Source organism: Sander vitreus, chromosome 14 (genome assembly GCF_031162955.1).
Source record: "Sander vitreus isolate 19-12246 chromosome 14, sanVit1, whole genome shotgun sequence".
Classification (NCBI taxonomy): Eukaryota; Metazoa; Chordata; class Actinopteri; order Perciformes; family Percidae; genus Sander; species Sander vitreus.
The window spans coordinates 2,710,613-2,737,607 of NC_135868.1; the positions used below are offsets into that span (position 1 = coordinate 2,710,613).

Consider the following 26,995-nt stretch of genomic DNA (forward strand, 5'->3'; position numbering starts at 1 on the left):
GGCAGAGTTTTAGACGGAGCCTCAATGACCGCCCGAAAGCACGGTAACATTATATGGTCAAGCGAGACAGTAGAGAGGGAGCGCTCAGCTGTGTACCGATACGGTAATCTGATTACGTCTTGTTTTATGTATATATACATACTCTTAATGCAATACTATTACATCATGTCTGGGAAAATCTTGCTCTCCGTAACTATAGCAACCCTTAACAGTGGGGTGAAACTGATCTCACCACTTATTTACTAATCCCGGCATTTAGGGGATTTCAGGACAATATAAGAAAGGTTATGATCAAATAAAGTAGAAAAACTCAACTGTTTTCAATACTACCTGATGATTGTCACTTTACTCTTTACAAGAAAGAGAATCAATTACCCCCAAAATAAGATTGCTTTAAAAGAAAATATGTTATATACATATATATATATATATATATATATATATATACATAAATATAAATCATTTTGTGAAGAAGTTTATTTAATGGTGAGCCGTCTGCTTGTCCTTTACATAGATATAAAACAGGGTTAGTGTTTTATATCTATGGCCCTAACTGTGTCCTGATAATATAATACAATATAACAATCAGTCCGACAGCTTGTCGTCTCCTTGTGTCCACCAGCTCAATTAAAACCTGTGTGGCTCTGTCTGTCTGTGGTTCTGCTCTGATTGTTCTTCTATCAGAGCAATCGTCTGAAGGCTCTGGTGTTCTGCTGTAACTCGACCGGCTGCTAATGTTCGGACTCTCTGTCTGTTTGACGGGGATTCCCTGAACCGAGAGGACGTCAGGAAACTCCCCAAAGGACACAAAACAAGTCAGAACCTTTCTTAAAAGTCAGGAGAAGTACTTCATTGTTTATTATTTTCTTCAAAGCTGTTGAATCCATTTAGAAATGTCTCTTACTGTTGATTTTCTTCTGATAAAGTTGTTGTGGGGAAGATTTATTTCTTAGGAAAGTTTCACTGAACAGAAAAATATGCAGCTCCGCAGTCACAGCCTACACTCCCAGCACTTTATTTCTTTTACGTCCCATCTGTTCTTACACAGCTACGTCCCATAGGTTCCTACACAGCTACGTCCCATAGGTTCCTACACAGCTACGTCCCATCTGTTCCTACACAGCTACGTCCCATAGGTTTGTACACAGCTACGTCCCATCTGTTCCTACACAGCTATGTCCCATAGGTTCCTACACAGCTACGTCCCATCTGTTCTTACACAGCTACGTCCCATCTGTTCCTACACAGCTATGTCCCATCTGTTCCTACACAGCTACGTCCCATCTGTTCTTACACAGCTACGTCCCATCTGTTCCTACACAGCTACATCCCATCTGTTCCTACACAGCTACGTCCCATCTGTTCTTACACAGCTACGTCCCATCTGTTTCTACACAGCTACGTCCCATCTGTTCCTACACAGCTACGTCTCATAGGTTTGTACACAGCTACGTCCCATAGGTTCATACAGAGCTACGTCCCATAGGTTCCTACACAGCTATGTCCCATCTGTTCCTACACAGCTACGTCCCATAGGTTCATACAGAGCTACGTCCCATAGGTTTGTACACAGCTACGTCCCATAGGTTCCTACACAGCTATGTCCCATCTGTTCCTGCACAGCTACGTCCCATAGGTTCCTACACAGCTACGTCCCATCTGTTCCTACACAGCTACGTCCCATAGGTTCCTACACAGCTACATCCCATCTGTTCCTACACAGCTACGTCCCATAGGTTCCTACACAGCTACATCCCATCTGTTCCTACACAGCTACGTCCCATAGGTTTGTACACAGCTACGTCCCATCTGTTCCTACACAGCTATGTCCCATAGGTACTTATACAGCTATGTCCCATAGGTTCCTACACAGCTACGTCCCATAGGTTTGTACACAGCTACGTCCCATCTGTTCCTACACAGCTATGTCCCATAGGTACTTACACAGCTATGTCCCATAGGTTCCTACACAGCTACGTCCCATCGGTTCTTACAGAGCTACGTCCCATTGGTTCGTACACAGCATGGCAAAAAGGTTTTCTCTTGTTCTTCCCCCTGAACCTTGAATACACTGCAGCAGGATCCAAACCTGTCCAGGTCCCACTAGGGGACTTTAAACTCATTTTAAGGGCACTGGATAAAAAAACTTCTTTGGAATCTTGTTCTTGTTTTTAGTATTTTTGTGTTTTAAGTCTACTTGGCACTTTTTTTTAAATGTTGTATTTACTATTGTAATCTGTTTGTCTGTCTGTAATTGATGTTGTGTATTGTCCCAAACAGGTCTTTCTTGAGAATGAGATCTAGTGTCTCAATGAGATTACCTCTATAAATAAAGGTTAAATAAAATAAATAATACTTAGACTTTTCTTACATGATGTAAACAAAGCAGAAACACATTCCTACAAATATCAGATCAAAATTAACTTTGAGGAAACAAAAATCTATTTGAAAAGCCATCGTTTGAAATGAAGCTCTGGAGGACTACAGATGACGTTCACAAAACATAAAAGACACCCTAACTACACGTTAACCTTGCCAACCTTTAACTAAAGTTAAGTCTTGTTTGATACAGAAAGACGAACCTGTGTGGGAGTCTTCTTCACCTCCTCCCGCCTAACTTTAACACAGAAACCTGAAACTCTCTCTCTACACACACACACACACACACACACACTCATGACATTTCAGCAGATATATAAACAGCGGTGCCAGGCGCTCAGAGCCAGAAGTTTCCTGCAGAGTTGCACTAACCTTTCGTACGGATCCAGGGCCCAATCAGAACGCATCATGCTCACCAGGTACGTCCATATTATCATCTCTCTCTGTGTTTTAGTCCGTTTACTGTGTGAAACATTGACTATGTTAAAAACTGCAGTCTGCAGAAATCTAACGTCCCACAATGCAACGCTCCTCAGACACGGAGGAGAAAATCGACCTGACAGAATCAGAAGCTGAGAGTTTTTATATTTAGACTTTAGAATGTTGAGTCGTCCGTTTGATTCAGAGTTTAGTTCAGAGGTCAACAGACTTCTTTGAAAACGTTTATTAAATAAATTTTAACCCTAACACTGATGAATAATGATGAACTAAAGTGTTACGTAATATTTAATCTTTGGGCTGTTTTTGATTAGTTGCAGTGATATAACGAGCCAATCACAGCGCAGCCTGAAGATAAGGCTGAAATATAATAAAATATAAAGGGTAAGGTTTAATATAAGTAAATATAAAACATGTTGGGTGTAGGGTTAAATATAACTAAGGCGCTGAGTGCTAAAAAGACACAAAAGGCTCTCCGACTAATGTTGTGTTTGTGTTGCAGGAACGTTGTTCTTCTGTTCTCGCTGTTCATCCTGCTGGTGACGGGAGACCTCGACTACAACGGTGAGATTTTATCTGACTCATATCTGATTTAATCTGATTTATATCTGCTCCGATTTAATCTGACTCATATCTGTTCTGATTTAATCTGACTCATATCTGTTCTGATTTAATCTGACTCATATCTGCTCTGATTTAATGTGACTGATATCTGATTTAATCTGACTCATATCTGCTCTGAGGGGTTGATCAGACGTAATAATAATAATAATCTTAGTTTTTCCTACAAAACAATTTGTCTCAAGTGTTTTAGGATCAAACTCAGGGGAAAGTTAGGTTCCTTTTATCAAAAAAGATGCTGTTTTTCTATTAGGAAAAAACTAATTCAAGCCACGTTTTTATCAGCAATCTTCTCTGAAAATGTCAGATTCTGTTACGTTGTGTCCATATAAATATATATATATATATAATAATGACCCAGAGACAGAACATAACAGGGTTAGGCTAACACTAGCCTAACCCTAACCCCACGCTGCCAGAGTTTCCCACCATAATAAGACTCATGTGCAGCACCCAAGCCGAATAAATGTAACTAAATGACTTTCCTCAGATCAAATGACTGTAGTCGGACCCCAGTGGACTTCTTCAGAACATTTTGTCTTTAAGCATTTTGATTGTTATTTATATATACTCTGCTCTAGCTTTCTAGATACAGATGTGATGATGATAATGATCCAAAATTATGTCAAATTGCATGTTTTTAATTTGTAAACGTAACATAAACCCGGAGAAGAACTGTCTGCGTTCTGATTTGTCTCTGATTCGGGTTTCTGCAGACATCGCTGCAGTTTGTCTGACACAGCTGGTTTGTCTTATTTAAATAACTGTAGAATAAAACACTGGAACAGTTTTCTTTATAAGCCATATTACACAAGTTGCCTCCTTCTTTATGTTCTCTACTGACTCCTAAAATGGTCACACAGACAGATTCTGTTCCTCAAACCCAAGGTATAGAGTCATTTTATAGATTATTTATTAGCAAGAAACATTATTAATGACTGACTGTCACTGAACTCTGATCAATGACAGCTTGATGTAATTTCCTGTTTGTCTTCAGTCTGAAGTTCTTTTATGGTAAACTTAATGCTGCTGTCTCAGCCAGGACAACAGAAAAACTCCTGGTTAAAGCTCCATTGTGTAAGAATTTATCCCATTAATTGTATATGACAACCGACTGAATATTACTTTCTAGCCCCTCCTCCTACGGTGGCCGAACTCGAAATGATCTCTTAGCATCGCCATCGTTTCCACGCAGCTGTTCTAGCCACTCAAATATTAACTTTGGTCTTGTTGCTTTGCCTGTCGCGTTGTCGTTTTAATTCTGTTTTTAGCTTCCCTGGCGAGTAATCTCCCCCTGGAATTGGTCACGGTGCCACTGAGTGTAAGAGGGCAAAAGGCGGAGATATGCCCCTCTTTGGCTAATGTATTATAAAGATGGAGGTATGCCCCTCTTTGGCTAATGTATTTTAAAGATGGAGGTATGTCCCTCTTTGGTTAATGTATTATAAAGATGGAGGTATGCCCCTCTTTGGCTAATGTATTATAAAGATGGAGGTATGTCCCTCTTTGGTTAATGTATTTTAAAGATGGAGGTATGTCTCTCTTTGGTTAATGTATTATAAAGATGGAGGTATGTCTCTCTTTGGTTAATGTATTATAAAGATGGAGGTATGTCTCTCTTTGGTTAATGTATTATAAAGATGGAGGTATGTCCCTCTTTGGTTAATGTATTATAAAGATGGAGGTATGCCCCTCTTTGGTTAATGTATTTTAAAGATGGAGGTATGTCTCTCTTTGGTTAATGTATTATAAAGATGGAGGTATGTCTCTCTTTGGTTAATGTATTATAAAGATGGAGGTATGTCTCTCTTTGGTTAATGTATTATAAAGATGGAGGTATGTCTCTCTTTGGTTAATGTATTATAAAGATGGAGGTATGCCCCTCTTTGGTTAATGTATTATAAAGATGGAGGTATGTCTCTCTTTGGTTAATGTATTATAAAGATGGAGGTATGTCCCTCTGGCTAATATATTTTAAAGATGGAGGTATGCCCCTCTTTGGCTAATGTATTATAAAGATGGAGGTATGTCCCTCTTTGGTTAATGTATTTTAAAGATGGAGGTATGTCTCTCTTTGGTTAATGTATTATAAAGATGGAGGTATGCCCCTCTTTGGTTAATGTATTATAAAGATGGAGGTATGTCCCCTCTTTGGTTAATGTATTATAAAGATGGAGGTATGTCTCTCTTTGGTTAATGTATTATAAAGATGGAGGTATGTCTCTCTTTGGTTAATGTATTATAAAGATGGAGGTATGTCCCTCTGGCTAATATATTTTAAAGATGGAGGCGCTACGAGTCGCTCGTATGTATTCTGAATGAATCTGAATGTCAGATTCTACTCTTACGAGAATACTTTGATTAGTTGGTGGAAGTAATTACACATGAATGAGTACATATTTGTGAATGAACAAAGGTTTTTTTGCTAAGAATCAACTCAAAACATTACACAATGTAGGTTTAAATAAAGGTTAAATAAAATAAGGAAATCAGACTGGAAGTAAATCAGGGTTTGACGGGTTATGAGATTATATAGAGATATATAATAGTATATATATAATATATAATATGAATAATAATTACAATAATGTTTTGTGTTGGCAGATGCTGGAATACAAGCCATGTCAACAGGTGATCACCCATTTGTCTCTCATCACAGATCTGTCTGTCCTTTACCTGTCTGTCTGTCTGTCTGTCTGTCTGTCTGTCTGTCTGCCTGTTTGCCTCTGTCTCACCTTTGTCTGTCTGTCTGTCTGTCTGTCTGTCAATCTCACCTGTCTGTCTATCTTTGTTCACCAGATAAAGACTCCACGTCTGATGAAGCCCCCACAGGTGAGTCACAAACTTTAATAATCTTACAGATTAAAATGTAATTATTGATATAAAACGGCCCACATGAACACAACAGGCAGAAAAACAAAAACAACGATGGAACAACTGCTGATGATGTCATAATATGCAATCCACTAAACATAAATTACATTTAAATTGATTTAATTTAATAAGTCTAACTAAATATTCCTGTTATTTTGAACCCTTTGTGTCTCTGGATCAGTTAACTAAAGGGTTTCTGTGACTCTGCGTCCAGACTAACTGGATGATGTAATAACGTTTAAACGCCACAAGATGGCAGCAGATACACCTGAAAATACATCTTCAGATGAGCAGAATAATTCCCCAGAGGAACTCATTCTCATCAACATCTAGTGTCACCAAAATTCAGATAGCAAAAACTGTTTTCGCATATGAAGGAAACCAGTCAGCGATACAAAAACACAAAGATGTATAAAGTATGTTGATTCAAATGTGTATCTTTTATATCAAATACGTGTACATTTCTTGTTTTCTGTCAGAGAAAACTGTTTCCTGAGACAGTTCAGAGACAGCTTAGAGACTGTTTAGAGACAGTTTATAGACAGCTCAGAGACAGTTCAGAGACAATTCAGAGACAGTTCAGAGACAGTTTAGAGACAGCTCAGAGACAGTTCAGAGACAGTTCAGAGACAGTTCAGAGACAGTCCAGATACAGTTCAGAGACAGTTCAGAGACAGTTTAGAGACAGCTCAGAGACAGTCCAGATACAGTTCAGAGACAGTTCAGAGACAGTTTAGAGACAGCTCAGAGACAGTCCAGATACAGTTCAGAGACAGTTCAGAGACAGTTTAGAGACAGCTCAGAGACAGTCCAGATACAGTTCAGAGACAATTCAGAAACAGTCCAGAGACAGTTTAGAACCAGTTTAGAGACAGTTCAGAGACAGTTCAGAGACAGTTTAGAGACAGTTTAGAGACAGTTCAGAGACAGTCCAGAGACAGCTCAGAGACAGTCCAGATACAGTTCAGAGACAATTCAGAAACAGTCCAGAGACAGTTTAGAGACAGTTTAGAGACAGTTCAGAGACAGTTCAGAGACAATTCAGAAACAGTCCAGAGACAGTTCAGAGACAGTCCAGAGACAGTTTAGAACCAGTTTAGAGACAGTTCAGAGACAGTCCAGAGACAGTTTAGAGACAGTTCAGTTACTGTTTAACATCTGAAGATATTCTGAGTGATCCATGATGATGTTTTGTTGTTTCAGAGAGTATGAACGCAGTCTCTCCTGATCAGCCCGGTAAGACTTCTTCTGTTAGTTCATTTAATCTAGAACTTACCCTAACCTAAATATATGAAAGTCTTCTGTTAGTTTAATTTGAGCTGAAACTCAACTCAGAAATATCAACCTCCACAGTTGTAACTTCCGTAAACTAAACTTCTGTTAGTTTTCTTTAACATTTGGTCCTTCAACTAGAAGAAGCTTTGACATAAACCTTTCTACAGCCTCTCCAGATAAAAGAGAAGCGACCTATTGAAGGAATAATCTGACCAATAATCATGTTAATCTTATATATTTACTGTTGTTGCATTAAGAGTTGCATGTTTGACTAAAGATTGGGATTTAGAGGAATAAAGACTCTCATTATTTAAGAATGTCTGAGTTAGCTTGACCTTTAATTAAATGTGATCAAACAGGAACAGTTAGATAAGTTTGCAGAAAACAGCTCTGCTTCAAGGTCAGCTTGTTTGAAAATATGGTGTAACTGTCAGCCACGGTGAAAACGGAAAATATCTGAAGAGTGACATCACTCCACCCTGTATACCAGAGGTGAGCCGGTTGTTGGGGAAGTGCGGATCTGCCCGGAGACTGGAGGACCGGCCTGCAATGATAAAACTTTGGGATAGTGAGATAACGGGGTTCACATTCAGGGAGAGACTGGACGAACGTGAGACCCGTACAGCATAGACCTTTTTTCACGGCAGACATGTTGACATGTCATAGTAGGAACAGCACAGGTGTATTCAAACCATTAATGATGGCTGCATTCCCCTTAGGAGAGGTCCTGGTATTGTGCATGCTGACTCACTGAAATAACTCACTGGGACACTAGATGGAACTGAGCCATCATTAAGGTGATCAATCTCAGCTGTGCTTTTCCTACTATGACAAGTCAAAATGTCTGCTGTGAAAAAGGTTCTGATTGCTAGGGAGAGTCTAGTCTTAAGATTGTGAATCCGTATGCATACGCCGTGTAATTCATGAAATACTGATTACTAAGGCTGTGAAGAAGTTATTTACAGTTCTTCTTGTCTTACCATCAACGAATACGTCGGGGAAGAAAAAGACATCTAGAGATAATTGGAGTGAGATTTCAAGAACCATGAGGGCCCACGAGGTTCAGAACTTGTCTTCGTCTTCACTATTTATTAATAATCTCTGTTTGAATTGATTCCAGATGAGTCCCAGTATTACGGAGGAGGACCTGCAGGTAGGAACACAATGTTAAAGCCAGAAGTAGTTTAAATCTTGAATTCTTCAACCCAACGATGTAGCAAACTAGACCCAGTTCCTGTTTTCTGAACAGGTTTTGAGCCCCCTGAACGGTTATTTTACCTCTTTTGGGTAGGGAGTTCTTTCATATTTTTTGAGGTGACCAATCTACCTCTTCTAAACATTGGGGGGGGGACATATCCCCTGCACACCCCAAAATCTACACCTGTATTGATGATGACGATGACGATGATGATGACGATGACGATGATGACAATGACGATTATGATGATGACAATGATGATGACGATGATGATAAAAGGTGTTCATGTGTTTCAGATGCGAGCAGCTCCAGTTCAGAGACTGCAGACGGTGAGAACTCAACACGTTACATTACTTTATCTCTCTAGGCGTTTCCACATCTGTAGTTGCTGAAAAAGTAGAACCAGGACTTCAAATGAACTTGTTTGATCAACCGCCAACATGGCTAACAGATGTTTAAAGTTACCAGCCAATCAGATGTTGTTGTGTGTTCCCTAACTAACTTTAGACTTAGACTTAGACTTCTCTTTATTGATCCTTTTGGGATGACTCCCGCAAGGAAATTAGATTTCCAGCAGCAGATTTCAGCAGCGTGCAGAACACTCTTTAAATAAAGAGGTATAAAAAAAATACTATAGAAAAAATACAGTATAAGAATAACAATAAACTTTTAGCTAAATATTTTTTACAAAAAGTAAACAAAAAGTAAAAAACAATAAACTACAGATAAATAAAGCTAAATATATAGGACTGTGTATGGCATTGTGTTATTATACAGTGAATAAATTAGCAGTTAAGAGCAGTTAGAGAGTCCAGGTATGTATGTGAGTAGATTATTAATGTATTGCACAGTGAATGAGTGAGTGGCTACCACTCCTTCCCTCCTTCCTGTTCTGTTCTCTTCTCTTTACCCTATTTCCTCCTCCCCCCGAGTGAGGAGTTGTAGAGTATAAAACCATTACATTTACCGTTTGTCTTCTCTGTTTCAGCGTAGCTCGTAATCGATACCACACGCTGACACGCAGCCGACGGTTGTACGACAAATCACACCTTAGTGTTCATGGGAAATGTAGGATTAGCACAGCAAGCAGTGTTGCCAGATAAAGATTACGTTTCCAAGCCAATCACACAATACCGCCCAAATTTCTTGGTGGAAAACAGACCAATCTGGAAACACGGAGTCAAACTGCAGATTCAAACGAATGCAGAATGATTTGCTTCGTTCATCAGCAGCTAAACTGGCTCGTCACTTTACAGAGTTAACCTGTGTTGTTTGACCCGTTCTCAAAACTTCTATAAGAGAAATATGGGTTTCTTTTTAACCAAATTACCCAAAACGTTCAGTACAGATGCAAGTACTTCATCACTACTTTAATTGAATTTTGGGTATCCAATTTTACATAAGGATTTAAAACCTGACTAACCTTTGAGATACACGTGTGTGATTCTCCATCAATATAGGTTGACACACACACACAGAGACACACACACACACACACACACACACACACACAGAGACACACACACACAGAGACACACACACACACACACAGAGACACACACACACACACACACACACACACACACACACACACAGAGACACACACACACACACACACACACACACACAGAGACACACACACAGAGACACACACACACACACACACACACAGAGCACACACACACACACACACAGAGACACACACACACACAGAGACACACACACACACACACAGACACACACACACACACACACACACACACAGAGACACACACACACACACACACACACACACACACACACACACACACACACAGAGACACACACACACAGAGACACACACACACACACACACACACACACACAGAGACACACACACACACACACACACACACACACACACACACACACACACACACACACAGAGACACACACACAGACACACACACACACACACACACACAGACACACACAGAGACACACACACACACACACACACACACACACCCAGAGACACACACACACACACACACGCACACACAGACACACACACAGAGACACACAGACACACACACAGAGACACACACACACACACACACACACAGACACACACCCCTCCTCTAATATTAGTCAAAATCATTCATCATTTCAAAATTAGGTATATTTTCCTATAAATGAAATGTATTGACCATGAATTGCCAAAATAAGTGTAAAACTAGTGTTAATAAGTTGGTGTTACTGAAAAATACCATCGAAAACGTTGAAGAAAGTGACAAAAACATTGAAAAAAAAGTGCTTTAAAAAAGGGAGAAAAACGTCAGAAAATGTGTCAAAAATCTAATGTTTGGATTGAGAGCCAGAAGGACAACAAGTGCACGGCCAACCGGAAGACACCACAAGGGTTACCTCGTACCTGGGGTTGGTGGGTAGGGGTCCTCCAGGGTGAACGTTTGATTCATACAATGTATTCATCAGCCAAAAGAAAAGATAAACATAAAGATATGAGCGTGTTAGAGTTTTAATACAGAGATAATGAGGAATGTTTTAATCTCTAGAGTACGAACAGAAACTAAACACATCGACTTCATTCAATTCTTTATGAAAACTCATCCATTCATTCCTGGATCTATGCATTTGTTTATTTTTTTATCAGTTCATTTTTTAATTGTTGTGTTTGTTTTAGCTCAAGCAGCCAATCAGGTGACAGCACCCGGTACGTCCCTTTTTCTTCTTCTACCTCCCAATATCTCCTTAAATATTATAATAAATATTATTATATATAATTTGATTGACTGACTGATTTCAGAACCTTTAGCTGCTGCAAAGAGTGAAGAGGAAGAAGATGGTGAGACAGAAACAACTTCTACCTTTTTATAACATTCTGTATTAAACATATATAACTGTCTTGTACCGTATCTACAGGGTTAGTGTGTCTAACCATACCACACCAGACAGTGTGACTAACCGTTGGCTGGTACTAACCATACCAAACCAGACAGTTTGATGAATACAGTCCCGTTCAGATCAAAGATTCTGGAACAGATGAGTATAAACAGCTTTTAAACAGCTCTGTTTCCTGAAGTGATTTTCCCGTTCAGTACCTCCATTGACGTTTCATTAAATGCTGATATAGAGAGTTTTAAACCTGGAACCAAGACATCCAGCCACAAGAGGAATCAGGACCATAAAACATTTGATTCGCCGCAAAAAAAGACTTGGACCCAAATGCAGAATAGGCAAGGAGAAGGCAGTAGTTGGTGTAAAGGATTTTAATAAAACAAAAGGAACACAATCCAAGTAAGCAGGTAAAGCTTCCAGTTTCCACCAGTGAGACGAGATGAGACGGTGAAACATCTTTCTACACTTACTTTATTACTTATAAAGTATTATTATTATTTTATTCTACAACATCGACCATACTAATCTCCATGGCGATATATGTACTTATCATACATGAGAATTAATACATATATATATAATAATATAATGTACATTATACAGCATAACCTGCACCAACTCGTCAGTGAAGTCTCTCTTAATGTGTGTCGGTCCGAGGAGAGAAGGGTTATGTCTTCTCTCTGGTACATCACCAGAGTAACAAAGGGATGCTCCACCTTGTGGCACTACTAAGCATTGCAGTTATAATGCTGTCTGTTACAACTTCTACGTCCCTGTAAACCATATAACCCCGAACATAACGGAGGTTTCTGTCTTCAGTTCAAGTAATCTCAAGAACCCCAATACTAGTTAGAGGCTACTTAGGTAGCATTAGCAGCCTTGTTAAGTTTTCTGTTAATTTACAGCAGCAGATGGTTGTTTGATTCAGATGTTACCTTAGCTCACTACCGCCCTAACGCTAGCTAACGCTAGCTTACGCTATGGGAGATCAGGGGTTCTCAAACGTCTTCTTTTAATGTACTCTTTGTAATATGTTTGCAGCCCAGCACCCCTTAACAGCACAAACATTTTAGTTGGAGAAAGCTTTTGTAAAGAGGAACAAGCTGAACAACAACCTCCTAACTATAAAAACATTTTATTGCAGCTACATCTCAAATGTTTAGAATCATCTCTAAATCCAGTCGTTTTTACAGTTTAATTATTTTAGGAATTAAAGTAATCTCACATACGCCTGCAGAAACACTCTAGTTAACAGGAGCTAACTGCTAACTCTGCTAGCTGGGGGTTAGGGTTAGTTATTTATTTATTATATATAAGGGTTATTTATTTATGTGATTACGTATTTGTTTGTCTGACAGAAGATGAGACCCCCGACTCTGAAGAAGAAGGGAAGAAGAAGTTCAACTCTCGCTCCGCCAAACCTCAGAGCCCTGCCCTCCCCCAGCAAAGCCCCGCCCTCCCGCAGCTAAGCGCTGGCCACATTATAATAAGCCCCGTCCATGCCCACGAGAGCCCCGCCCTCCCCCCTCAGCCAATCATTCCTCAGCCCAAAGCTCTGGTGAGAAACCGGATGTCAAAGAAACGATCCCGAACCAACCGCCGCCAGATATAAACATTTAGACTCACGGAGACACAAACATATATATATATACTCCGTTAAACATTTAGACTCACACACAGAGACACAACAGCAGACACACACAGAGACACAACAGCAGAAACGCACACACACACACACACACACACAGAGACACAACAGCAGACACACAACAGCAGACACACACTTGTCAACACAAACATATACTCCGATAAACATGTGCACTGTACAAAAACACGTAAAAAAACAGACTTGTCTGATTGGCCGTCTGATTGGCCGTCTGACTGGTCGACCATTGTCCGGGACCAGGAGCAGTATCATTCAAACTAACTTTATTTGTACATTGTTTGTCTCTGACTGTTTGTGACTTTGTGTTTGATTTTGGAGGGAAATTATTTAGAGAAATAAAATAAAATGTTTGTGACTCACAATTCAGACTGATTTTATTTTGTCAACAAGGGGCCAATATAGCCCCAAATATGTTTAATAAACTGACACCTGATATGTTCAATAAGTGACAGGGGATTTTGGGGAGATGCATCAGGTTTTAAAGTCTAGTATGTGGTATGAAGACTGGGGGGGTGTCGGGGGGGGGGGGTATCAGTAAGATACGGGCCAGCTGTTAGGGGGGGATCCTCTGTGGGGTCGTACGGGACATTAACGTTCATTCGGTTTGGTCCAGCTGACAAATGACTACAAATTAACATTTGGTGTAATTTATTATCATGCTGCAAAATCTTATAGACCGTCAGGGGTATTTAGGGTATTTCTGCTGCCTGTATGTTGTGTTATAGAGCATCAGGGGTATTTAAGGTATTTGGGTTAGGGTATTTTCAGAGCCTGTAAGTGTTGACGAACTGACCGAAGAGCCGGTTAATTAACCCGACTCGTGTCACTGAACCGGGAGAATCGAGTGCCAAACGTCAAAGAACCGACTCACTCCTGTTGTTTACTTCATTCATGCCATTGTGTGTAGCTGGTATTCTTCTGCTACTGTGTGTGTAGTACTAATCTAGCTCATTAGCACCTCCACTGGAGTGGTGGTGGTAGAATCAATCAGGAAATGAGCTACCTAGACCGCGCACCAGGTTACTGAACGAGATGTAACCGTGCAACCGGCCGCTCGAGTCTAATGTAATCAAGCGGTGTCTCGGTTTCTCGGCAAGTTTGAGTTATTAACCAAGCCTTGTTTCTGGTGCATCTTAGATGATTGTGTTCATGGTAATTCACACATTATCGATGGGGAAGTACATCACATACAAATACACGTCATGTTATCTTGGTAGTTATGTTAAGTTAAATGTTAGAGAAGTGAATGTTGCTACATGGTAGGTAGGCTGTCACGAGGAGACCGCGCACCAGGCTACTGAATGAGACCGAAACCGTGCCTAATGCGTGAGTCTATGTAATCAAACGGGTGTCTAGGTTCTCGGCAAGTTTGAGTTATCAACCGATCCCAGAAGCCTTTGTTTCTCGTGCATCTTAGATGATTGTGTATAGAAATTCATAGGCTACATTATCGATGGAAATCACATTTGAAAACATGTCATGTTATCTTAGTAGTTATGTTAAGTTAAATGTTTGTTACATGGTAGGTAGGCTGTCACGAGGAGACTGCGCACCAGGCTGAGACCGAAACCGTGCGTGAGTCTATGTAATCAAACGGGTGTCTAGGTTCTCGGCAAGTTTGAGTTATCAACCGATCCCAGAAGCCAGTGGCGCAAAAAGTGGGTATGCGCTATATGCGGCGCATAGGTGCGTAGCACCATGGGGGCACCAAAGCGATGGTACATTTTTATTTTTTTTATTTTAATTATTTTGTTTTGTTTCTTCTATATGTAGCTGCTGTTGTGCGTTTCAAAATCATTTCTGCATTTCCTCAATGTTATATAACATTTTAGAGGACTAAAAGGATAGAGTAGGCGACCTGTCTCATAAGATTCATCATAGAATGTTGACATAGAATGTTGACATAGAATGTTGACATAGCATGTTGACATAGAATGTTGACATAGCATGTTGACATAGCATGTTGACATAGCATGTTGACATAGAATGTTGACATAGCATGTTGACATAAAATGTTGACATAGAATGTTGACATAGCATGTTGACATAGAATGTTGACATAGCATGTTGACATAGAATGTTGACATAGAAGAGGGGGGAGGGAGGGGAGGGGTGCCGCCGTGAGCGCTGAGCGAGCCGGTACGAGTAGTGAGTTGTCGTCTATGGAAAAAGATGGATAAAGCAAAACAGCTGTTGGGTTAGGGTTAGGGCTAAACATAGAAAAAGAAAAGGGAAAAGGAGATGACATGTCAATGGATGTGACAGCAGTGTAATAAGTGGATGGTGAGAGGCAACAGGTAGGCTTTAAAGTGTGACGTCTGTGTTTGGAGGCTTGCAAATATTCATGTTAACAGACTAGCTAGCGTTTGCTAACACTGGGAACGTAGCAGCCAAATGGGGGTTTACAGCTAGCTTAGAATAAGCAAAACCGAGGTTGCTGAGCTGAAAACTGGAATTTATAATGTAACACAAACACAGAGACAGATTTATTTCTGTCTTTTTCTTTCTGATTCTTTGTTCTCTCTGAGATCTGAAAACACTTTCTGATTCTTCCTGTTTCTACCTTTAGTATTTATATTACATCCTTTCATTATACGTATCATTTCATTTTACGTATCATTTCATTATACTTATCATTTCATTATACTTATCATTTCATTATACTTATCATTTCATGTCGAGGGCACGTGAACCGGTGACCGAATCTATTTACTCGGTGGGCCAACCAACGACCGTCCTGTTGAACCGACAGGCGTAAAAGAGTCGCATCACTAGAGCCCGTGCTGTAATAACTATGTGACTCGTGTCTGATTCATTAACATTGTTTCTGACAGGCTTTGTTGTGAACTTGTTTCTGTTCATGATAATAAAGTTTATTTGAAGCTGGGACCAAAAACAAAGTGTTCGTCTTTGTTAACAGCTGCTTCTGTTGAAGTGATTCTTCAGTCAGAGTGAACTGAATACAGAACGCTCATTAGAGACCGTTAGCATGCTGATACACACACACTCACAGTCACACACAGGCACACAGACACACACACACTCACACACACACACACACTCAGACAGATTTATTTCTGTCTGTGTGTGTGTGTTTCTGATTCTTTGTTTTCTGTCCTCAGTCGACCTTCTCTCTGAGATCTGAGAACACTTTCTGATTTTTCCTGTTTCTACCTTTAGTATTTATATTACATCCTTTCATTATGCTTGTCATTTCGTTATACTTATCATTTCATTATACTTATCATTTCATTATATTTCACTCTGTTTAAAGAAGCTTCCCAAGGACTTCTTTGCTTTCTTTGGCTGGGGTGCACTGGTAACGTTGGGCTCCACGTCGGTGCTGTAGCTTGATGTCTCCTGGCATTCCATCATCTGTGATGCCACTCTGGCCATAATTTGGGGCTTCTTGTCTGCACTGATGAAGTCCATCTTGTACCGGGGGTCCAAAAAAGATGCTATATCAAGCAGCTTCTGAGTATCATCATCAATAATCAATAAAACTTTAACAATCTGTTTAACCTTGTTCCTCTGTGCTCTCAGTCGCGTCGGTGTCTCCCTCCTTTTCCAACACAATCCCACACACACTGGCCTCTCCAATGATGGCAGAGATTTTGCCATCAATCGCTGTGAGCTCAGGTGTACTCGGGCCCCAACAGTTGCAGCCACACTCTGGCGGTGGGAGGACAGTTTCCTCTTTGCCTCCAACTTGAATGAATGAGATTCTTTATTTCGCATATATGAGCACATTAAAGTAATACCTCTTCAAATACACGAGCAACAAATTAAATAAATGCTGGTAAAGGAGTAAGAAGATGTAGTATACTTTACCTTAAGATCAGACCACTTTTTCTTTTAGTTCTGCCACTGTGCGCTAGTCCCACTGGCAGAGTTGACGGCAGCAGCAACATGTTGCCACTCACATAACTTTTTTTATTGGTGATCCCGCTGCTGTGGCCACCAAATATGTTTTGTCGGGCCTCCACCTCCCCTACAAGTATTTCTATCTCAGTGTCTCCTTTTTCCACCTGTCGCCATGATTCACTGTTATGAGAAAACAGTTGTATGCCAGTGTCATTAACATACTGATCAGCATTCACGAGGTGCTTTGCATTCACTATTTATGGTTATAAATGGGCGTGTACAGGGCGGGATGAGAGGCTGATCCACGTACGCACACTTGTAGGTAATCTCTGATTTATAAAGGGAACATTGCTTACAGGTGTGCGTACACACGGTTTTATAAATCTGACTTTTTTTTCGGCATATGCCACTTTGGGATTTTGGGCGTACGTACACTTATAGTAAGGATCCTACGCACAGTTTTATAAATGAGACCCCAGGTGATCAGGGGAGAGATGGGAGCTACATAAGTGTTCGGGGGTTGAGAGTAAAGAGGCTTCAGATTCAGATGTGGAAGGGACCTGAGGTGGTGCAGGCTAGATGGCGGTCAGTAACTGCTGGGGGACGATAGACGGACAGACTGGCGACAGCGACACCGGCGCTGCACGGACGCTGCACAGACACATCAACCGGCCCCCTTCCCCACATCACAGGGTAAAGACTTTCTCTTTCATACAGAACACACTGCTTTAAGTCACATCTTCATTTTCTACATTATCCACTATTAAACTTACATTTGCTGATGTATTAAAAAGAAATCCATATAAAGACTTTAAAACTAAAACCGGTTTTAGTGTGTCTGTGTGTGTGTGTGTGTGTGTGTGTGTGTGTGTGTGTGTGTGTGTGTCTCTGTGTGTGTGTGTCTGTGTGTGTGTGTGTGTGTGTGTGTGTGTGTGTATGTGTCTCTGTGTGTGTGTGTGTGTGTGTGTGTGTGTATGTGTGTGTGTGTGTGTCTCTGTGTGTGTGTATGTGTGTGTGTGTGTGTGTGAAAACATGTGAAGAGAGAAACAGGCCGTGCAGCTGCTGAATCTGTCTTCATTTCAGATCAACAAAGGTCAGTTTAAAAGAGTTCCGTCAGATTTTGAGAGGCTCATCCCGCTCCTCATTTCCAGGTGAGTCCCGACTGCCAGACTGTCAGACGGCCGATAATCGGGTTAGTGTGTCAGCGCCCTTAGGCTTTCATTTGTTCCTGCATGTATAACACTACTGACCCAACAACCAGCCCCGTCCTCATCACCATCATCCTGCGCTGGCTGTAATAAACCTGAAGGCTGAACAAAGGAAAGATCATTTATTATACAAAAATAAACACAAGCCAATCTTCAAAAGGAAGACAATTACTGGGTCTTAGTCACTGGCTCTATTCAGCTTCTCACGGCAGCACTCCTCTGCTCACTCTGCTCAAACACAGCTGGCTTCCACTGCAGCTTCCCCATTCTTTCTCACTCTCTGGCTTCCTCTGAAGCAACACCTCACTCTGGCTTGCACAGTCATTTAACACCTTCCCTCATCAGCTGATCAGCTGCAGCTGCAGGAGTGACATCACCAGCACACACCTGAGGAGAATCATACACACACACACAGACAGACAACACAGCAAAACAAAACACGACACGTAACACCGGGGAACTGATGTGTGTTGTGTAGGTGGGACAAGAGGCAGATTACGGTTTCAATGTTTTGGACTCGGTCCTTGGTGCCAAACTGGCGTGCCAGACCACCAGGGCATTAAACTCTGCCACCGCCATGCTCAAGGCAATGGTCGATGAGACGCTGCTGCAGGCTTTGTCTAACATTACGGAGTCTGGGAAGTTTCACTTTGCAAATGTTTCGCCTTGTTGCAAATCAACTATACATTTCTTGGCTGTTTAGTTTACAAAGCTACTGATTACACTCAAGCTGTGCTTGCTTGGCTTACGATAATGTAAGCTGAGCAGCTAGTCAGCTAGCGGGATATTGCTAACAATAGCTAACGTTAGCATGCCACGTTCTAACACTGCCATTGGCTCACTAAATGTTACCAACGTAACATCTGGCCTCCCAAAAAGCTGACATTTTATAGAGTGCAATGGACATGTTTGTGATTAAAGCACTGATCTCTTGATTTAGTTTATACACTAAAAAAAATAATTCAAGCCCTTCTTAGAGGTGACACATTTAAATATAATTTGCTTTATTTAAATATATCTATTTAAGATCATATGTATACACATTTAAGTGGTTTAACTAAAAATGTATTAATAGCTCCACCTAACAGATTGATTTACGTTAGATCGCCAACAAAAAGTGTTCTTTCAGTTTCCGCCCATCTCTTCATCCTCCGGCTGCAACACGAAGGTAACGTTTGGAGGACGCTGCAAAATAAAAGGGGGAAATCCACTAATTGGTAAGTGTTCGTTTTCTGTAGTAGATTAGAAAGTATCTAACTGTCAAATAACGTTAATTCCGTATTACTGACCGAAATGTGTGCAACAGTTAAGCGAGCCGAATTTCACTCTTCAAAGTTGAAGGGAGTTGGTGGCTAGGTAGTACTAATTGTAGACTTTTAACGTTAGGTTAGGGTTAGGGCACACTCTGCACTGCACTGCACACACTGCACTATACACACTGCACTGCACACACTGCACTATACACACTGTACTATACACACTGTACTATACACACTGCACTGCACACACTGCACTATACACACTGTACTGCACACACTGTACTATACACACTGCACTGCACACACTGCACTATACACACTGTACTGCACACACTGCACTATACACACTGCACTGCACACACTGTACTATACACACTGCACTATACACACTGCACTATACACACTGTACTATACACACTGCACTATACACACTGCACTATACACACTGTACTATACACACTGTACTATACACACTGCACTATACACACTGCACTGCACACACTGTACTATACACACTGTACTATACACACTGCACTATACACACTGCACTGCACACACTGTACTATACACACTGTACTATACACACTGCACTATACACACTGTACTATACACACTGTACTATACACACTGCACTATACACACTGCACTATACACACTGTACTATACACACTGCACTATACACACTGTACTATACACACTGTACTATACACACTGCACTATACACACTATACTGCACACTCTTTAAAAATTGTGATTTTAGTATTGTGTGTTTGATTGTTTTTCAAAATAAACACATTTTCAACAGAGACATGTCTGCTCTAGTATGCTTTATCAACAGAGAAACAAAATGCAAGTTTTAATTTACAGTTATTGAAGGGATAACCTGACAATAATCATGCTAATGCTATATATTTACTGTGGATGTGTGTGTTTGAGTAAAGTTGGGATGAGAGGCATGAAGCATCTCATTATTTAAGAATGTCTGAGTCAGTTTCAGCTTGACCTTAAATTAAAATATGATCACAAGAGGGACGGTTAGATAAGAAAACAGAAAATATGTGAATCATCTCTCCAGCCTGTAGACTGAAGGTGCGGCCTGCAATGATAAAAGTTTAGGACAGTTAGGCCGTGTTTACACGAATACGCTCGCGGGTGAAAACGACAAAATATTTTATCAGATGTTACTTTCGTTTAGACGGCGACAGCATTTTTGGTGCTTAAAGACGCAAAAAAGTGAAACCACCCTCCAGAGGGGAAATAGAGGAGATAGGAGGAGAGAGGAGGAGAGGGAGAGAGGAGAGGGAAAGAGGTGGAGGAGAGGGAGAGAAGTAGAAGTAAGATTCTAAGCAGGCGCGCTGACTTGGTGGATCACATTTCGTACACTTTTGCGTCACCATATGCACACAGATTTCCCCTCGTAACACTCGTCTAAACGCAGAATAAAAAGTGAGAACGCCACTTCTGTGAACCCGTTTGCATAAGTCGTGTAATTCTTGAAATACTGATTACTAAAGCTGTGAAGCTGATTTTTATCGTCTCAGTGACGTTATTATGTCTTCTGGTCTTACCGTCAACGAATACATCGGGGAAGAAAAAGATGTCTAGAGATAATTAGAGTCAGATTTTAAGGGCCTGAGGTTCAGGTTCCTCTTCATTATACACAGCTGCTTTTCAGAAAGAGAACTATTAACTCGGCAAGTAAACATTAAAATGTACAATCTGGTGTAATGGCAGTTTAATCCTTGAACAACATAAACAGAACCGGTGGAATAACGAATGTTTGGCAGTGGTGCTGTAAGATAGCCTCATGAGACCGCCCTGATCTGGCGAGCTCCAGTTTTCCAATCGCAGATCAGTCTGGCATCTTGAGAAAATTTGGAGCCGTTCGCCAAATGACCGACCAATCAGCGTTGGTTTTGAGGCGGGTTTAAGTGTGACGCAACGAGAAGCAACTGTTCAGTCTAAACAACATGGCGGCGTCCACGGATGAGATGAGCGTAGCTATCGCGCAAGATTTATCCAAATTAGAAAGTATTCCTTCGTTGAAAGAAGAGCAAAAAACGGCACTGGAGGCTTTTCTCGGAAGAAAAGATGTTTTGGCTCTTCTCCCGACTGGTTTCAGCAAGAGTTTGATATATCGTTGATCTGATTGGTTGATTTGGCCCGTCTATCACCAACATAGGTGGTGATGGACGGATGGTTTATCCAATCAGCTAACCAGTATTTTCCCCCCTTCCCAAAAGTTCTCCAGTGGAAAGTTCCCAGATGGCTATGCCGAGCAAATGCCAAGCGATCCATCTGGCGTCAGCTCTGATGTCAGCCCCTTTGTGGTTACCGTGCTTAGCCATAGAGCTCAATGCTGACCGCCCACTTTTTTTGGTTTTTTCCCCGTTCACTTGTTTCATTGACATTTCAAAAAATGCTGATATAAAGAGTTTTAAGTCTGTAACCATGACAACCAGCTACGAGATGAATAGTGAGTGGGATTTTTACTTCCGGAGTCGGCTGTGGGCGGGACTGTTGAGGTCTATTGCCTGGACAGGAGGCTGAGTGTTTATATGCCTGTCTGGGTGCTGCTCTGCAAAACTGACACCATGTTCCTCACAAAAGTTGTGAAGCACACAGCAGGTGAGCGTCATTGTCTTGCTCGGCTCCAGCTTGCAGTATTTTCTTTTCAGGAGGGACCTCCATTGCCCTTGTAGTCTCCCAAAACACATCTCCACAACTGACCGTGCACTGCTTAGCCGGTAGTTGTTGTTCACGGGTCGGTCTGCCAGACTCCAAAAAGGGCTTCATGAGCTATGCCTGTATGGGGTAAGCTGGGTCACCAATGAGGTAATGCCCAACATCAAAGCCAGAGATGTTTATTTGGTTTTTGGATAGTCTGGGATAAAGTAATCGAGTCCTCCACCTAGTCCTGGGTCTTCCCCGAGACCTCCTCCCAGCTAGACGTGCCTCTACCTAGTCCTGGGTCTTCCCCGAGGCCTCCTCCCAGCTGGACGTCCCTCCACCTAGTCCTGGGTCTTCCCCGAGGCCTCCTCCCAACTGGACGTCCCTCCACCTAGTCCTGGGTCTTCCCCGAGACCTCCTCCCTAACTGGACGTCCCTCCACCTAGTCCTGGGTCTTCCCCGAGATCTCCTCCCAGCTGGACTCAGCTCATGGGTAGCCTAAATGGGTTCCATTCAGACCTTAACATGAAGTGTAACTTCACAGCAACAGGTCAACATGTCAGGGATCAGGTCACATGACCAACTGCAGTTAAAGGTTGCAATGACGACTCCTGTCTCAGAGAGTCCTTCTCACAGAAACGAGGCTGTGGCGCACCTTTGATAGTCCTGCTCCTAGCTCAAGAACCATAACTCCTATCTATTAATGTTTAATACTGTGAGATATATAACACCCTGCTGATCATCCTGTGCAAGAATGGTGTGTTGTGTAAGAACTCTGAGGACAACAGCTGTCCAAAAAGGGGCCTGTTTCTCTTCTTTTCCTGGTATTTCTGTTATGATTACAGTGCGGCAGTTGGTGGACATGGCTTCACTTGGAAGCTCACTGTGCCTCGTGTGAAAGTCAGATTGCCTCCATAAGAACATTGTTAGAAAGGGCACAATATTGCCTACATTTTGATGTACAAGTTATGTATGAAGAGTTAAAACTGTGGATGGTATCGCAAGGTAAAGAGAATTTAGCTTCTGCCTTTTGCCACTCTGTCAGTGGCCCTGCCCTCTGAGTCTGAGCATTCCATCCCATACACACCCATGTAAAAATGGCAGAAAGGCATTTTGAAAAGTACTAATGGGATTTGAAAGTTGAATACCAACCCTGAACGTATGAAAGATGTGGAATGTTTTAAAGTGTGAGTGGAGTTTCTCGGTGAATGTAAGAATGAGCAGCTAGCAGTTGAAATGTATGAAAATGTGTCAACTTTGAACATTCTGTCCATCCGCTTTAATGGGGCAAAAATGTCCGCTAAACGTTGATTATTTCTGAAATTATGAATGTTATGAATACTATAAATAGTAGCACACCATTTTGAATCAAGCTGAACGTTTTGATTTTTGAATGTAGCTTCTATGTTGAAAAATGTGGAAGGAGTTAATGTGCAAATATCTGGCAGAAGAATAAGAATAAACATGTAAAATAACATAGTTGTGAATGCCTTCAGCATTCACACCAATTATCATAACAATAATAGGAACTAGTCATTATTATTCAGGGCAATTAGCCTACATCTTATTTGATGGGGGGAGGGGTAAGGGACCTGAATAATGGATAGGGGGGCGCTGGTCCCAAACAGGTTGAGAACCACTGTGCTAGAGGCTCGTTATATTCTTTCGTTCACCTGATGTCTGACTGATAGGCATGTTCACTCAAGGGTGGACTGGCCACCACCGTGCTTTTTGGTCCCAGGCCGTCCCTGGCCACACTGGAAAAGGGAATCACATCAAGGGCCAGACATGTACATGTAACATGCATACATCGGAAAAAAGTCAAACATCTTTGACTGCATTACTGCAGTTTTCTTTTTTGGTCATTTTTGTTCATTTTCCGACTTTTTTTTGTGGCTTTCTCAGACATTTTTGTCACATTTTTGTTATTGTCGGTTTTTGCAATGTTTGGTTGCTTTTTTGTCACTCTTTTCACACTTTGGTCAAAATAAAGCCCTAAAAAGTCAGCAAAGAGTTCCTTAGCCATTGTAGAGTTTAACAAATCAAGCAAAACAAGGATTACATTTTTTTAATGTATATAAAATGAATATAAAACCTCTCGGGTTCTGGGGGAGTTTCTGAGTCTCAAAGTCGGTAAATCTGCCAAATTCTGCTCTTAGAGTCGCGTAACTGGAGTTTGAAAACAGAGGAGGGAGGGGAGGAGGGAAGGAAGGAGGGAGGGGAGGATGGAAGGGAGGATGGAGGGGAGGAGGGAGGGGAGGATGGAGGGGAGGACGGAGGGGAGGAGGGAAGGGAGGAGGGAAGGGAGGATGGAGGAGGGAGGGGAGGATGGAGGGGAGGAGGGAGGGGAGGAGAGAGGAGGAGGGAGGAAAGGGGGAGGAGAGAGTTTGAGAATAAAAAGCTGCTGCTTTCTTTGAGTCGAGTTCAGAAACTCAGTTCAGTGAAATCTGTTTGCTGTCGACCAGAACAACTAGAACAACCTGAACAATGCTCCAACGGTGAGTTTTAATCTTCTGATCAACTTTCAGTTATTCACTTTATTTCAGTTTAAAGGCTCCACAGAGCAGATGAAATGAATCAGACGTCACACACACACACACTTACAACTCTGCTGCTAAATATAAAACTTAATGCAACTTAATGAAAGGTTATGAAAGGTTACAGAACCTTATAGAACTTTATAGAACTTAATGAACGGGGGGGGGGGTTGTGGAAACGGTATAAACTGTGATGATGTAATTATGCCGACTCATTAGTATAAACTGTGATCAAGTAGGGTTAGGGGGTTACCCTTTGTCTCTGTGTCTCTGTGTCTCTGTCTATGTGTCTCTGTGTCTCTGTTTCTCTCTGTCTCTATGTGTCTCTATGTCTCTGTCTCTATATATCTGTCTCTATGTCTCTATGTCTCTTTCTCTCTGTGTCTCTGTGTCTCTGTCTCAACATCAGTCTTCAGGTTTAAGTTGTTTCTGTGTTTCTGTGTGTCTGTGTAAACTATGTCTGTTTCTGTGTGTCTCTGTATAAATCTGTCTCTGTCTCTGTGTAAATCTGGGTGTAAAAGGACTTCAGTGTTTCAGAATAAAGCATCAGTCTTCTCAGCTTTTTCACCCGACACTCGACTCTCCTGATGAACTTAAAGCTTTCTGTCTGTCTGAGTATCCGGGAGGCTCCTTTCTCTCTATACGTTGGAGAAGAAGAGAAGCTTTGTTTTCTGTTCCTGGGAAGGAAACAAAGAAAGTTAACCCTTCAGGCTGCACACTCAACTCACCTGGAATATACCACCTGACATGTATCAACTGGAATATACCACCTGACATGTATCACCTGAAATATACCACCCGACATGTATCACCTGGAATATACCACCTGACATGTATCACCTGGAATATACCACCTGACATTTATCACATTTAGGTTACTATGTTACCTTTAGGTTACATTAGGTTACGTTTGTCACCTCCTACTTTCTTTTAATATAAAGTCTTAACAACTACTCAAATCCCTTACCATATTATTCTCTTTACTCTCTGTTATTTCTGTTATTTCTGTTATTTCTGTTCGTTCTGTTCGTTCTGTTCTTTTCTTTATTTTATTGACATTGTTAAAGAGAAGGTCCCGTTGTGATGTTCACATTAGTTTAGTGAAGCTGCAGATTTTCTCTGAGCAGAGAGAGTTTCTGGGTTTTATAGTTTACAGGAAACAACAGGAGCCATTCGGCCCTCAGTCTGTCTGAATAGATTTGCATCTCAACATTCAGTCCGTCTGAATAGATTTGCATTTAAATGCCGTCTGCTCCAACAGAGAAAGAAAAGAAAAGGTGCTTTGATCAGTGAAGGTGTGAATCTCAGAGCTGGCTCTGAACAGACTCACGAATCAAAGAGAAATGTTTCCTGTCAACAGACGATGCCAGAGACCAATCAGACGGACTGAGACACTAACAGACTACACTACAGACCAATCAGACAGACTGAGACACTAACAGACTATACCAGAGACCAATCAGACGGACTGAGACACTAACAGACTACACTACAGACCAATCAGACGGACTGAGACACTAACAGACTACACTACAGACCAATCAGACGGACTGAAACACTAACAGACTACACTACAGACCAATCAGAGGGACTGAGATACTAACAGACTATACCAGAGACCAATCAGACGGACTGAGACACTAACAGACTATACTACAGACCAATCAGACGGACTGAGACACTAACAGACTACACTACAGACCAATCAGACAGACTGAGACACTAACAGACTATACCAGAGACCAATCAGACGGACTGAGACACTAACAGACTACACTACAGACCAATCAGACGGACTGAGACACTAACAGACTACACTACAGACCAATCAGACGGACTGAGACACTAACAGACTACACTACAGACCAATCAGAGGGACTGAGATACTAACAGACTATACCAGAGACCAATCAGACGGACTGAGACACTAACAGACTATACTACAGACCAATCAGACGGACTGAGACACTAACAGACTACACTACAGACCAATCAGACGGACTGAGACACTAACAGACTATACCAGAGACCAATCAGATGGACTGAAACACTAACAGACTACACTACAGACCAATCAGACGGACTGAGACACTAACAGACTACACTAC

At 41.4% G+C, this 26,995-nt stretch overlaps 1 protein-coding gene across 1 annotated transcript in view; it reads left to right on the forward strand.

Moving 5' to 3' along the window:
- Positions 1 to 24,775: 24,775 nt before the first annotated feature.
- The window catches only part of stm (starmaker), a 16,720-nt gene continuing 14,500 nt past the window's right edge, over positions 24,776 to 26,995 (forward strand). Inside the window, exon 1 of the mRNA XM_078268393.1 lies at positions 24,776 to 24,848. Coding sequence (XP_078124519.1) covers positions 24,838 to 24,848 — 11 coding nt within the window. The 5' untranslated portion in view covers positions 24,776 to 24,837. The remainder of the gene's footprint in view (positions 24,849 to 26,995) is intronic.